General features: G+C 42.1%; 2 protein-coding genes across 11 annotated transcripts in view; both read left to right on the top strand.

The window, feature by feature from the left end:
• Window positions 1-3307: 3307 nt before the first annotated feature.
• On the top strand, window positions 3308-9432 carry LOC121177101 (kelch repeat-containing protein). The gene is made up of 13 exons (XM_041031307.1): window positions 3308-3536; window positions 3857-4018; window positions 4169-4250; window positions 4371-4430; window positions 4531-4738; window positions 4974-5072; window positions 5685-5816; window positions 5924-6111; window positions 6189-6385; window positions 6476-6570; window positions 6740-6794; window positions 6981-7078; window positions 7211-9432. Exons 1-13 carry the CDS (start codon window positions 3475-3477, stop codon window positions 7447-7449), a joined length of 1677 nt encoding a protein of 558 aa, XP_040887241.1. The 5' UTR covers window positions 3308-3474; the 3' UTR covers window positions 7450-9432.
• A 2199-nt stretch (window positions 9433-11631) lies between these two features.
• Window positions 11632-13237, top strand: part of mark2b (MAP/microtubule affinity-regulating kinase 2b) — a 47241-nt gene continuing 45635 nt past the window's right edge. For 5 of the 10 annotated variants that reach the window (XM_041031302.1, XM_041031300.1, XM_041031306.1 and 2 more), the window contains exon 1: window positions 11633-12936. In XM_041031302.1, coding sequence (XP_040887236.1) covers window positions 12886-12936 — 51 coding nt within the window. In that variant the 5' untranslated portion in view covers window positions 11633-12885. Of the gene's footprint in view, window positions 12937-13237 lie in introns of all 10 variants that reach the window. The other 5 variants (XM_041031301.1, XM_041031299.1, XM_041031298.1 and 2 more) reach the window with 2 other exon arrangements.

Raw genomic sequence — 13237 nt, 5'->3', positions numbered from 1 at the left:
GTTGCATTTTGGTTATTGTAATTTTAGGGTGTGACTTGAACATAATCTTTTGCTGGTTTTCTGACTGATTGTTTCTTAAATGTTCCTGAATATGTTCCTGAATTAGATATGTTTTGAAAGCTATTGTCATTTCATCAGTATTAAAGATGTCAGTATGTTTAATTCACAGTAGCTTGGAAGATGCTTTTTTTTTAAACAACACTATAGGTTATGTTACATTCAATGAGTTCATAGTATGTGTCACTGACAGTGTCACTGTTCATTAACATGGCAAATTGAGTATGAAGTTTGTGTCTTTGCATAATGTGCTAGAAAGCAAAGCAGAGATAAAGCAGAGTGCATTCTGAAAATTTGCATCGCTCAAAAGTACAACAATCCAGCCGTACTGTGTAATTCTAGAAGATGAGCTAATTTTTTTTTTCAACTGTACATTTATTTTGATTTGGTCTTATTTTCAAAAGCTGTTATAGTTCATTGTTGTATTCACATCAAGAGAAAGAGGCTGGATTCAGATTGGTACCACTGAGTTTCTCTGTTTTGCCTTCTCAATAATGTTAATACCACAAAACTGCAGTCAAGGCAAACCGGAAGTACATAAATTATATAATTTTTCACCCACTGATGAGACAGGACACACTTTGCTTGATATTTTACTTTAGTTATGCAATTATGTGACAAATCTGCAATCATTCAAATTTCTTTCTCTTCAGTAAAGAAGATAAATTGTAATAAATATTAGCAGTGATTTTCCCATCAGTGTTTCACTCCTTCTGTCATCAACCATTCAACAAAACATCAAAGAAATTAGTTTAAAGTATTCATGCTGCAGTCAGTATCTTAAGTGTTTGGTGACTTCATAAACGGCAGCTTGCCCAGTCTGTAGAGGTAGAGCAGAGGCTGCAGGTAACTGCAGCTGGCTGCAGCAGCCAAAGCCATGGCCGTGTACTGACACTTCAAGGTACGAGGTGGAACTTGTCCTTCCAGTGGCAGGCAAATGATGAAGGGTACGTAGTTGAGTGTGAGGACAGCCTGGATGATGGCGATGGTGATGAAGGCTTTCCTCTTCATGGAATTCATATCTCCTTTTCCTCTTGGCCTGCTTCTCCCAACTTGCTTCACCTTTTCTTCCTTCGTGCTGCCTCGTTCTTGTTTTTCCTTCTCCAAACTCACAACTTGTCTCCCGTGTTTTTTAATCTTTCTTTGCTCTACCCCCTTCTCGTCCCTCTCGGCCACGTCTCTCTCCCCTGGAGGAGTTTTTTTCAGGGCTATGAGAACAGACAGGCTGCAGAAGGTGTCAGTGACTAGAACAGGCAGGAACACTATGCACACTGTGATGGAGGAGCGCTTTAAGAAAGTAGATGAAGCTATCAGGATATAAATGCACCATGAAACACCCAAACACCCCCATCTGTACTGACGTGCTTTGTACCTGGAAGACAGGGAACGAGGAGAGAGTCACTAAAACCTGAACCAAATTCACAGACAATCACCTCAAATCTCTAATCAAGTCAAAGTCTTCCTGAGAAAACTAAACTGTAAGTTAAAATGCAAATCTGATTGAAATGTGGTCACAACCCAAAGCATATTTTTAAGCTTCAGGTCTATTTTCTACCATTTTATGTGCATAACAACAGTGAATGTGCTCTGAACTTTACCGTAGATAGTCGAGGGGTCGTACCACAGCCATGTACCGCTCCACACACACCAGGCAGAGGAGCAGCGGCTTCATAGCGAGCATCGTGGAAGTGAGGATGGACGTCATGGCCAGCAGAGAGCTACTCTCCCACAGGAAGTGATTGATTAAGAACAAAGGCAAGACCAGGTAGAAGGAGAGATGGGTGAGGGCCAGGTGGAAGGGGAAGAAGTCTGCAGGCAGGATGCCAGAGACCTTTGACCTTTAAATTTAAGAAATGATAAACAAAGCTGTAACCACCAGAATACCTCATCAAAGTGATGAAAAAAAATCTCTGGGCTCTTTTTTTTTATTGGCTAATTATATTATTGAGGTGAAGCTGCATTATGGGACACAGTTACTGTACATGTTAAGTCACTATATTCACCAATACACGTTTACATTGTCCTGAGGATATGGGAGATTAGCCAAAGGTTTGACGGGGCGCCAAGGAGGCATTCCAAGGCGTAGGTGATGAAAAGGATGATGAGGCCTGCAGATGGTCCTCCTACTTTATCATCATAGGGGTCGCAGTCTGACCAGAAATACCATGAAGCTGAGGATGAAGAGTTTTTAGCTGATCCATTCATACTGCAGGGGAAGAACGAAGGCTGGCGAGGGAGATAAGAAATGAAAGAATGGAAAGGAAGGAAAGGAAGGAAAGAAGTAGCAAGAGAAAGACATCCACTGTTGTCATCAAATCCGTTCAAATGACAAGATTATCTGAAACCTGCACAGTTTTCCCCAAAGAATTTTGGAAATGTGACTCGTCACAGTTTACGGTAAAATTTTTTCTAAATGACAGAGTAACGTATTCATGTATGTTAATAATTTAAATATAAATTATGAATATGTAGTAAAGCTTACAAACCTTTCAGAGTGCAGGGTGAGTGGTCTGCTGAGGGCAGCTGGGTTTGTCACTGGGTTGAGGGTGTGTTTGGAAACATTTAGCATGAGAGGCGTCAAGTAGATTTGCATGAAAATGACATAACACAGCTGCATATATGCTGTGGGCTGACTAGACACATTAACAATAACCACAGAAATTGGAATGGTTTGAGGTAGTTTCATGGTTACACAGTATATACTTATAATTTAGTACATTTACAGACTGATTGCATAACCAAGAAACTATCTGAAACCGTTCCCATTTCAGTGATACTGCAGTTTGATAACTCACAGGTAAGGTAAGTTTCTTTGAAAGGCATACCACAACAACAAGGCAAAAGAGTTTTACATAAGATGAGACATAAAAGAAGCACCAGGAAAGGTAAAAAAGGACATATAAATAGAATGTTTAAAAATATAATTAAATATAGATTAGTTAAAATTGAATAAAACATAAAATTATTAGAAATTGCAGCGCATTTATAGAACAATGAAAGATACGAATTTGCAACACCTAATAAAAGTTGTGACAAATGCTCTTGAACGCAGCTTTGGTTGTGGCGCGCAGGGGCTGCAGAATTCAGACTTCTGATTGGCTTATAGCTTTAGCTGCACCCTACTATGTACTCGCTATATATATCACGATATGCCGTACGGGCGGAGCTCTCGTTTGCCGACAGTGGACGCCGCCAGCAAAAACTCCACCTGCGCAGATACTCTCAACAGCGAAACATGCGCGCACAATCTGTTACGCAGACCTTGCGCGGAGTTTAGAAACTGTACACACAGCGGTGGCGGGAGATGTTGAACGGAGCAAGGCAGAGGCAATAGCGTTGGTTTGATATTTCAGGATAAAGTAGGACAAGCAGAAGCAGTTTGGACAGGAGTCGCCTTCGCTGGAGGGAAACGCAAAGATGGATGATTTCGGCGTTTATGCGGTTTTCGGAGTGAACGGTCCGCCTCAGAAGCTGCTGAGGTAACCGTTAATGGCTCTAACGTTAGCTAGCTGCTCACCTTGAAACATGATGTCTGACATTCTTCGTGTATCTGAACCTCAGGCTTTGTTAGATAACGTTGCGGTTTTTGTAAGCAGTCCTCACCAGCCCATGTCACAAAGCGGCTACCATCTTGTTGCTGCTCATTGGCGCCTCTTTAACTTAGTCGTGTTTGTGGAGAAGTATAGGTTGTTTAGCTTCTCTGTTATCCTGAAACACATGCCAAGAAGCACTTTTCCATATGTAGCCTAGTTTGTCTTGACAGCAAAGGTAAAATCCTTTCGATTTTTTCCCATGTCAGTGCCGGTGGGTCGTGCAGGGTGTGTGTTGCAGTTCCCCCGACTGTCCACCAGGTGGTGCTGTTCAGCAGCGGGCCGTGGGGGGATAGGATCTGCGTCAACGCGGAGCTCAATGATGCTAACCGGATACCCATCACTATCGGCAAACTGACTCCCTACAACAGGTAGGTTAAGTCTGTCCCCTGAGTGAGACCCTGAGACCTTATTTTTGTAATAAAAAATAATAAAAATTATTTCTAAATGCTGCCCAGTGTAAGTAGTGAGTTTTTTTAATTGGTTACCTTTCAGCAAATACTTTATTTGGTCTTCTCCAGATGTCTGTCATGGGAGCAGTGGGAAGAGGAGACGTGGACAGACAGTGTCACACTGAATATCAGTCTGGAGGGAGGCAGCCTGGTGAATATGTTTGATATGTTTGAATATGTTTGTAATTCAGTGCACAATTTGTCTGCCATCAAAGCAACATTTGGAACAGACTAATATCCATGTGTTTTATATGTATTTTTTTCTTCTCAGACAAAAGCAGATTGGTCAGAACCAGAACTCATCCTGGCTGTGAAGGAATACACACCGAAGGTAATGTGGTCAGGATGCACCGTTACTAACAGTATCCAGAATAAGTGGTTTAGTAAGACGTAAATGCAGGACTCAGATGCTTAATACTGTGCTCTCCCAGGACACTGTGGCTCCCCTTGCAGCCCGAGAGCTCAACGGCAAGAGGAAGAGAGGACGAATGGCGGAGGAAGACCGTGACGAGAGTAAGGTGACAAAGAGAGAGGAAGAAGAGAACGTGTGTCCAAATGGTACCGTGGAGAAGACCACACCTGTACGAAAAGCCAGAGGGCAAACCAAAGGGGGGCAGAAGCTGTTCAGTAGTGGAGGAGGTAAAATAATTATATGGATACAGTTAGACCCAAAATATATCTTATTACATTTGTGTGTGTTTTCTAGACATGTTAAGAGTGAACATAGTTTTTATTCCTGCGCGCGCGTGTGTGTGTGTGTGTGTGTGTATACAAGCCAATGATAATTAGTGCTAAAGACACTCCTATGGCTCAGTGTGGAGGAGTAAATCAGTTCTTTGTGTACGGCTCCTTCTATCAAATCTACTTTCTACAGCTGATGGCGCGGGAGAAGCACAGGGGATTGTGGGAAGAACGCCTCCTCAGAGCGCAGCCAGGACAAAGAGTAGGCAGGCCAAGACTCCCACACAGACCGGTGAGTTTGTGCATACACATTACATACCATTTTGGTTGTTGTTTTGTTTTTACTTTTCGTCGTATTTGTTTACTTCTCAGTCCCTCAGCTGGTACTTTGATGCACATCACCCACCCGAGTTCACAGAAAGATGCTTTCTGCTCATCTTTCTCTGGTGGTGAGAGGTGCTCAGTGCAGGAGTGTAACATAAACTTTGATGTGTGACTCACACACGCAGTCCACGGCCCATCCAGGTATTTGTAGGCTACAGCTAAAACGGGGGGAAACAGTTAGCAACATGATCTGTGAAGCTCACTAATTAGACACTGGTATGGATCTTCTCATCTAACTCTCAGTAAGAATGCAATAAAAGCATATAAATCACTATATAACTACATGTATAGTTTTTGCAGCTGTCAGTTTTACCATGTGAGGAGATAAAGTTGCTTTTAAGGGCAAGTCCTCTGGCACGCTCGGTGAAACGTGATCTTCATGTATCTATAAAAAGCCTCAGTGGGCAGAACCAGTGAATTTTTAAACTTTATTAGATGTTGACATTCACATAGTTATCCTGAGGCTGAATAAGAGACATTTAACACTTGAAATGTCAAATCTCCTGTGTCCCCCCCGCAGCCCCCCTGGTTAGCCCGTCAGGTCGCTGGGGTCAGACTCTGTGTCCCATCGATGCTCAGACAGCAATTCTGATTGGAGGACAGGGAGCCAGGATGCAGTTCTGCAAGGATCCCATGTGGAAGCTCTGCACAGGTCAGTCACACAACAAAACTGCTAAATCCTTTTCAGCAGAACTCTTGTTATAGGAGATTGTCATCTCCTGTGGCTCCTTGTCACAGTCAGTGTTCTCTGTCCAACAGAGGACATGTCCTGGGTGGCTGCGGAGACTCTGGCAGAGGGTCCGACCCCTGAGGCCAGGATCGGCCACACAGCCGTCTACGACCCCGACTCAAAGCGGATCTTTGTGTTTGGAGGCTCTAAGAACAAGAAATGGTTCAACGACGTCCACATCCTGGACACACAGAGCTGGAAGTGGACCATGGTGGAGGTGTGTGTGTTGATCTTGATTTATTTATTTATTGCTTCATCTTTTCTTTCTTCATATTCATCTTCGTCTTCCTTCAGGCTCAAGGTAAGGTTCCCCCTCTGGCCTACCACAGCTGCAGTATGTTTCGGGGTGAACTCTTCGTGCTGGGAGGGGTGTTTCCTCGTCCAAACCCGGAGCCCGACGGCTGCAGTGACTCGCTGTACATCTTCGATCCCCAGCTCTCCATCTGGTACCAACCCATTGTGACAGGCGACCAACCCTCCCCCCGCTCAGGGTAAGATGGCTTGATCCAAATGTTATCTCAGCATGTCTGGCTGACACATGAGTTTATTCAAATCTTTAACTTAAATTTTTTTTCTTTCAGTCACTCTGCCTGTGTGATGCAGGAGAGGAAGATCTATGTATTTGGTGGATGGGACACTCCTGTCTGCTACAATGACATGTACATGTTGGACCTTGGTAAGACACACACATGCACACCAGCTAATTTATAAAGAAGGCCTCTGCTTTCATGTACATGTTCTCAATATGTCTCTATACAGACACAATATACAGTATCTGGACACAGGTGTACAGATACATATCAAACCTGCGTAGTTCAAATTTAAACCGTTTTTGTGTTTCTTAGGTCTGATGGAATTTTCTGCTGTGAAAACAACTGGGAAAGCCCCCTCTCCTCGGAGGTACACAACTAAACACACAATTACTGCACATCTAGTTGCAGCTGGGGCTGGTATCGAACCTCACTATGTATTCAGATATGCCTTAAATTTCCTCAAAATAAAGTATTGAATGTAGTTTTGGTATTAATACTAAAAGCCCAGTATTAAATCTGCACTAGTTTCAAGACGTTTGTGTGTGTGTTCCAGCTGGCATGGCAGTGCTGTGCTTTCAGACACAAAGTTTCTGATCCATGGAGGTTACAATGGAAACAACGCTCTCAGTGACACCTTCATCTTTGATATAGGTGAGAGGCAGTTCACTGTTACATACACACACACACACACACACAACTGGTGAAGTCAGAAACAAGACTTGCATGATGACTTGTATGCCCATGCATGGATGATGACTTTTTGTGTTTGTTTCGTTGGTTCAGACACCAACAGCTGGACAGAGGTGACGCTCCCTCAGCTCTCCGTCCCAAGGGCGGGGCACTCCCTCATCACCATGGATACAGCCAGTCTCCACCGTTTCTCAGGGGAGGACGAAGACGCGGACGTGGACCCAGGCTTCGTCGGCAGAACGCTGCTGGTGTTCGGAGGCGGAGACAACGAGGGCAACTTCTACTCCGACCTGACGACTGTCGCTGTGGAGGAACTGCTCGGTGCTATTTAAAGAGGGTGAGTCAGAGGTGAATCCTCACTCCCTGACTGGATGTGAAGCTATTTCAACACCCCCACATTGCCCTTTTATTATTTATATTCCTATAGTTTGTCTTTTTTTCTTTTGTTGAATGATCTCTTTCTTCTTTCACTGATGTTTCTTTTTCAAAGAGTTTTTACAGTTTTATTTCTGAAAAATGTGCATGGAACATTTGGGCATTTTCTTGAATTTCAATCTCAGAAAATATTTAAATATAAATTTTTGGAAATTAAAACAAACTTTAAAGAATATTGGGATTTTTTTTTCTTTTTTATAATAGGAACAAAGATCTTTGTTTTAAACGTAAAACAGTTCAGATCAGGTCATTTAGGATTTTCTTTCAGTTTTATGTACATAGTTTAAAGCCTCAAGTTCTTCCTCAGGTACAAATTATATTTTAATTTTGAAAAATTAAATATGTGTCTTTTTTTTTTGTTTGTTTTTTATAAATAACTGAGTCTTTCACTACCACTGGTCATTTGGAATATGCTGAATATGCTCCGGACAGCTGCAAATACATAAACCGTATTTTATTATGTTCAAACTTATCATCTTCAAACTTGATTTAGTTGAAAAATCTCTACTCATGTTTCTGTTTGGTTCAGTTTTGCACTTGGCTCCTGTCTTTACTTAATAAACGAATTAATAAATTCGATAAATTCGATAAATTTGATGCATGATGTTATTCTGGACATTACCGTCCCTACAGAGACAGTAAGTTTTCAGTCTGACATAAAACTGTAAGGTGTCAAACCAATGTAAATTAAATGAGGTATCATACTTTAAAGAGAAAGACCTCTTAATAACATCCCTGTTGGCCCAGTAACTCAACACTAACATGGGCTAATGTCAGACGAGCAGAGCCACTGATGTTATCTTCAAAGAGTCAGAGCTAAGTGCAGACATTTTAATAAAAGAGAAGTGGAGCTTGAGAGGGATAATCTTTGTTTCCACTGAACAGCTGATAAGGGTGTCATGGATGTGGCCGTTTTTTTAGCTTTAATATTTTGACAGGATTATATGGTACAGACAGACTTGTGTTTGGTACCAGGTGGTTCACACACGTCAGTGAATCCCCACTTTTAGCAGTGAAGTGTTCTCAGCACGTCCTTGCTCTCAGGGCTGTAGCTGCTGTTGAGGACACTTGTTTTCTGGTAAAATATATATATACCCTTGGAGGGAACATTTTATGCAGCTGCGGCACATGTAATGTTTCTGTTTATAGAAACCATTTAATTACAAAAAAACACCAACACAGTATGGGGACATTATATTCTAGTTAGAATAGAATTTAATGCCTGATAGTTAGAAACTAATATGGAAGTGGAGTGTGTGTCATATGCTGACAGAGTCTGAGTCCTGTGGCCAGGTAGTAACTGTGACCTCCTCACCTCCTTCACCTCAGCGGAGTCAGGAAAGCCCAAATAAAGATGGAAAAAAAATCCTGGAAAAAGCTTGGGACAGTGTGAGTCAAAGAACAAGAGAGACCACGTTTATTTTCTACTATTTTGCTATCTTTCTAGAAAACAGACTGGCGAGATCAGTTGATAATGTTTTCACCTACTCTGGTGGCATTTCCTCTGGTGATGCAAAGGAAGTCTGGCTTCCTCGAAATATTCAATCAAAAACAAATCAGTTTCCTTGTTTCCCTTTATAAGACTTGTGGAAACGTGGCTTTTTCCAATTGATTCTTTCACTGCAAATTATTAACTATTCACTGCCCTTAATAAGCTGTGAAGTAATTCCTCATTACTTTTGTCATAATTGAAGGTAAAGTAAAATGCATTGTAATAAAAATCGTTACTGGGATATTAAATTACTTTTTGTCAATTTTTCCTGCCCCAACATATCTGCAAATACTTTTAAGGTGAAAGTAGGTTTATCTCTGCAGTCTCTGCAGAGAAAAGCATTGGCTACGTATTAAAGATAACAGTTCTTACAGTCTCAATCTGGCCGGATCCATTTGGCAGCCTTAAATAGGAGACAGGAGATTTAAAAAAAAAAAAAAAAAAAAGGCTGGTATGTTTTTTTAATGTTCATCCAATGAAACTTAAAATACCCTCAAATCAGTTGCAATTAACAGTCTTCAGCTTAACCACCTACTCAGTGTCATTCCTTCTCCACAACAAAACAGGAGTACGGTGGCCAAAACAAAAAAGTGTTTCCGTCCAAGTATTTATGGGGCTCACAGCAGGTAATAGTCTGTGGGATATATATTTTTTACTGTGTACACAGACTGCAGTATCTTCATGCATCCTGCAGATGGCGACACTTCAGCACATTTTCCCCACCATCAAACTAGACTCAAATTGCTCATGGCAAATCATAAAAAATGTAGAGTCAGTGAGTTCAAGTGATGATGAATTTATCTAAATTTTTTACGTTAACATTAAAACATTTTTTTTTAAGTGTTGTTCCCACTGTGGGTGACCTCCACTCTCCTGTGGTCCACCATCAAATTGGACGTGCTCCAACACACTGAAAAAGAAAAAGAGGATCAATGTTTAAGTGTATACTGATAGATAAGTCAGAAGAAGCAGCCAGGGATTCTCTCTGGTACAGTAACTAGATGAGTAGTGATCATGAACACACTGTTTTTCCACTGAAAACAGCCGTCTCCTGTAATAGTGTATATACCCTTGAGCGCACTCCTTCCATCATCAGGGGTGTGATTTTTCCCTTGTTTCGTCGGGAAATCCTGCGAGTTGGATTCACTCCCAGCCATTACTAACGAGCCGCTCATACCCCTTCATTTCCTGATTTCTTTTTTATTTTCTCCACAACATCCTCACATTGTGTGAATGGTGAGTATTCTGTATTGTGACCGGTCTCTGCAGGCCTCCTGACTGACAGAGTTCAGACATCACCACTTCCAGCAGCAGCCATATTATCTTTGTCAGTCCACGGCTGTTGCTAAGTAACTTGAAAATGTCTATGCCAGCTGTCAGCATCTCACAGTCACACTTATGGATGTCATGGTTACATATTTACAAATGACACTTTATTTTTACAGCTGTGAAGTCAAAGCATAATTTGACTATATTTATTTATCATTGTCTGTGGCTTCAGTTAAATTATATAAAACAATAGGGATTGTTGGGAATTTTTTAAGTCTGCGTACTTAACAAAAGGAGATATTTTTGATGTGATAACTCAACTAACTAGCAGCCACTTTAACTACGATCAGCAGTGAATACCTGAAGAAATCACCCTGGGACGATGCTGAAAAAAGTAGGCACAGAAACCAAACTATAAACCTGAAAGACCCCCTTAGTTACAAGTACAGAAAAAGGTATATGTTGAGTTGTATTATGGGTTAATATGTCTTACATTCATTTTTCTTGAGTGAAAATGTGAAAACTTAATTTCCGTAATTGAGTATTATTTAATATTTGCACCGTTTTATCTGTTGCATTGTTAAGTTCAGTAACTGACATAAACTGAACTTTATTTGTGTTGCACTTGATGATTTATCATTATTTTACTGTCATAAATAGTGAGCTAGGCCAACTGTAGGCCTGAAGGTTTGAAGTTTCCTATGTATTCTCCATGTGTTTTGTACTGCGGTGTAACACTGTGGCTTAATGCATGAATGTAAAAAACACAAAGTTAGCTGTCTCTTTGGACTGAATAAATAAATCAGTCTGTCAAATTCACTGCACATTTTATGTATTATTATTACAATAAACATGGATTAACTTGTTTGGGGGGTCCAGGGCAAAAATTTGGGACTAGATTTGGACACAAGGCCCCTCTACATGGATTAAGTAGAAATGCACAACCCAGATGATAGTATACTTTGATGGTATAAACTTGCAAGAACTAAAAAAGCAGCTGCCAAACCCTTGAATTCAGGGGTTTGGGGGCCCCTGGGGGGTTTATCTGTAAGTTAGGTTTCACTTTACAAAACAAAAAAATCCTTGGGAATATGTTTCAGTTGTGAGGGAGTCCTTTATGCAGATATTGTGCAGGACATAGAAATGCAGGAGTTTCTCTTGGTAAATACAGCAACCTTGGTGACACTGCACCTGCCATTTAGCAACCTGGAGGAATCGCGGTCACCAGTGAAGGCTCGGAGAAAACCGAGTACAGCCGAACACGGTACGAACCCCCTCCCTACCCAAATCCTCCTCCTTCAGTCGTGGTGCAAGCAGCCATGTTGCCGCGAGCTTGTTCCGGTATCAGGGCAGGATCGTGCGCATAGACTGCATTCGGGCGCAGCTCCTCGCCTCTCTCCCCCTGTCGCCCGTGGCACGCACCTCCGAACAAGAAAACCCCAGTTTACCGATAATGGATTTTACAACCTGATGATTCCTCCTTTAGTCGGCTGGTCACGGGAATAATAGCAGTCGGTGTACCGACACGACGAACTGGTATATCGCCACACTGCAGTGCAGCAGTGGTGAACGACCTTATTCCAATCACGCAACAGAAGGAAGAGCGCCGGTGATTTCCGTGGATTTTGAGTTTTGTGGGTTGCACTGTGGCAGTCACCGCCGCTGCGGCCGCTGGAGGATAAGCTAACTAGCTAGCTCTGCTTCGGAAGAAACAGTGAATTAGCTAGCTACATGGGCTGCTATCGGCCAGGCAGTTGGCTAGCGCAACAAATTAATTCGCGTTTCACACCTGCCATGTGACCATTTTACATGGTGCTGCTTTTATTTTTTCGGATACCCTACCCTGGATATCTCGCTGGGAACATTTTGAATTGTTTTGTGTGAGTTGGGAAGGTCGAGACCTCGCCGGGAATAACTTTGGCCTGAAAGTTTGCAGACACCGGACCTGATTCCAGACCTGAAAGGAAACGTCTCAGTCACAAAAAGAAGAAGATAGACGACGAAACTGCGTAATGAAAACGACGCTGGATATACATTTGTTGTAGTTTACGGCGACAGTCGGGGCTTCCTCATACGTTAGTTAGCAACCTTAAGGGTTAGCATGTTAGCCATATAATTGAACCTTGTCTTGTTCAGTACAACCCTTGTCCAACTTTTCTTCAAGCTAGCCCAAGTAGCTAGCTGGCCAAAACGTCACAGCATCAGGTTGTTAGCTTCCTGGCCACCGTCGACGCTGATAATTGCTAATTGGGAACTGAATGTTTTCACACCCAGACCGAAGCTGAATAAGACATTTTCATTTTCCTGTTTTGTGCTTGTTGACAAACATGGGACGTGTGGTTGCTGCTAGCTAGTTTCTAGCTAGCTGGCTAACTCGGCTACCCGCTGATGTGGGATTCAACTTGTTGATTCACGGTCTATTTGTCGTGCTGCTAGCTGGCTAGCACTGGACATCTGTTGGAAATTCCCTCTACCATCAGCTACCCAAGTTTTAAATGCACAATAGACACTGAAGACTCGTTCTTGTTTCACAGTTCCTCTCCCCTTTTTGGCAACCCTAAGTCTTTCAAAAATGTCAACAAGGACCCCAATGGTGCAAGTAATTGAAAATTCGACCGGGCAGGTAAGATGTACCTCTAAGATAATTCTCCCAAGTGATGTTATACTCTATATTCACCCATAAATCTACTTCAGTATGCATTTATTGTCTGCTTTGGAGAGAGGCCTTGTTTGGCCTTCCACAGTCTCAGCTTGTCTCTTTGCTTTTTCTCTGTCTCTGTTGTCTTTGCCACACAGCAGTGATTCACCAGCTTGCCTACGCACTCGCACTGGATTTCCCACTCCTTGCAGAACAGGAGAACAAATTTAGGTTTCTGTTTAGTCTGTGTGCTGGGGCACGTCCTCCTGCCTGACTTTTCATCAGT

This window comes from Toxotes jaculatrix, chromosome 23, assembly GCF_017976425.1.
Source record: "Toxotes jaculatrix isolate fToxJac2 chromosome 23, fToxJac2.pri, whole genome shotgun sequence".
Lineage (NCBI taxonomy): Eukaryota > Metazoa > Chordata > Actinopteri > Toxotidae > Toxotes > Toxotes jaculatrix.
This window is presented reverse-complemented; position numbering and strand designations above follow the sequence as displayed.

What these genes read in the sequence shown, in the direction of transcription:
- LOC121177101 (XM_041031307.1), top strand. Translation starts at nt 3,475, where the DNA reads ATGGATGATTTCGGCGTTTATGCGGTTTTCGGAGTGAACGGTCCGCCT. An exon ending in CAAGACTCCCACACAGACCG is followed by an intron (nt 5,073 to 5,684) that starts GTGAGTTTGTGC and finishes TCCCCCCCGCAG; the next exon opens with CCCCCCTGGTTAGCCCGTCA. An exon ending in CATGTGGAAGCTCTGCACAG is followed by an intron (nt 5,817 to 5,923) that starts GTCAGTCACACA and finishes TCTGTCCAACAG; the next exon opens with AGGACATGTCCTGGGTGGCT.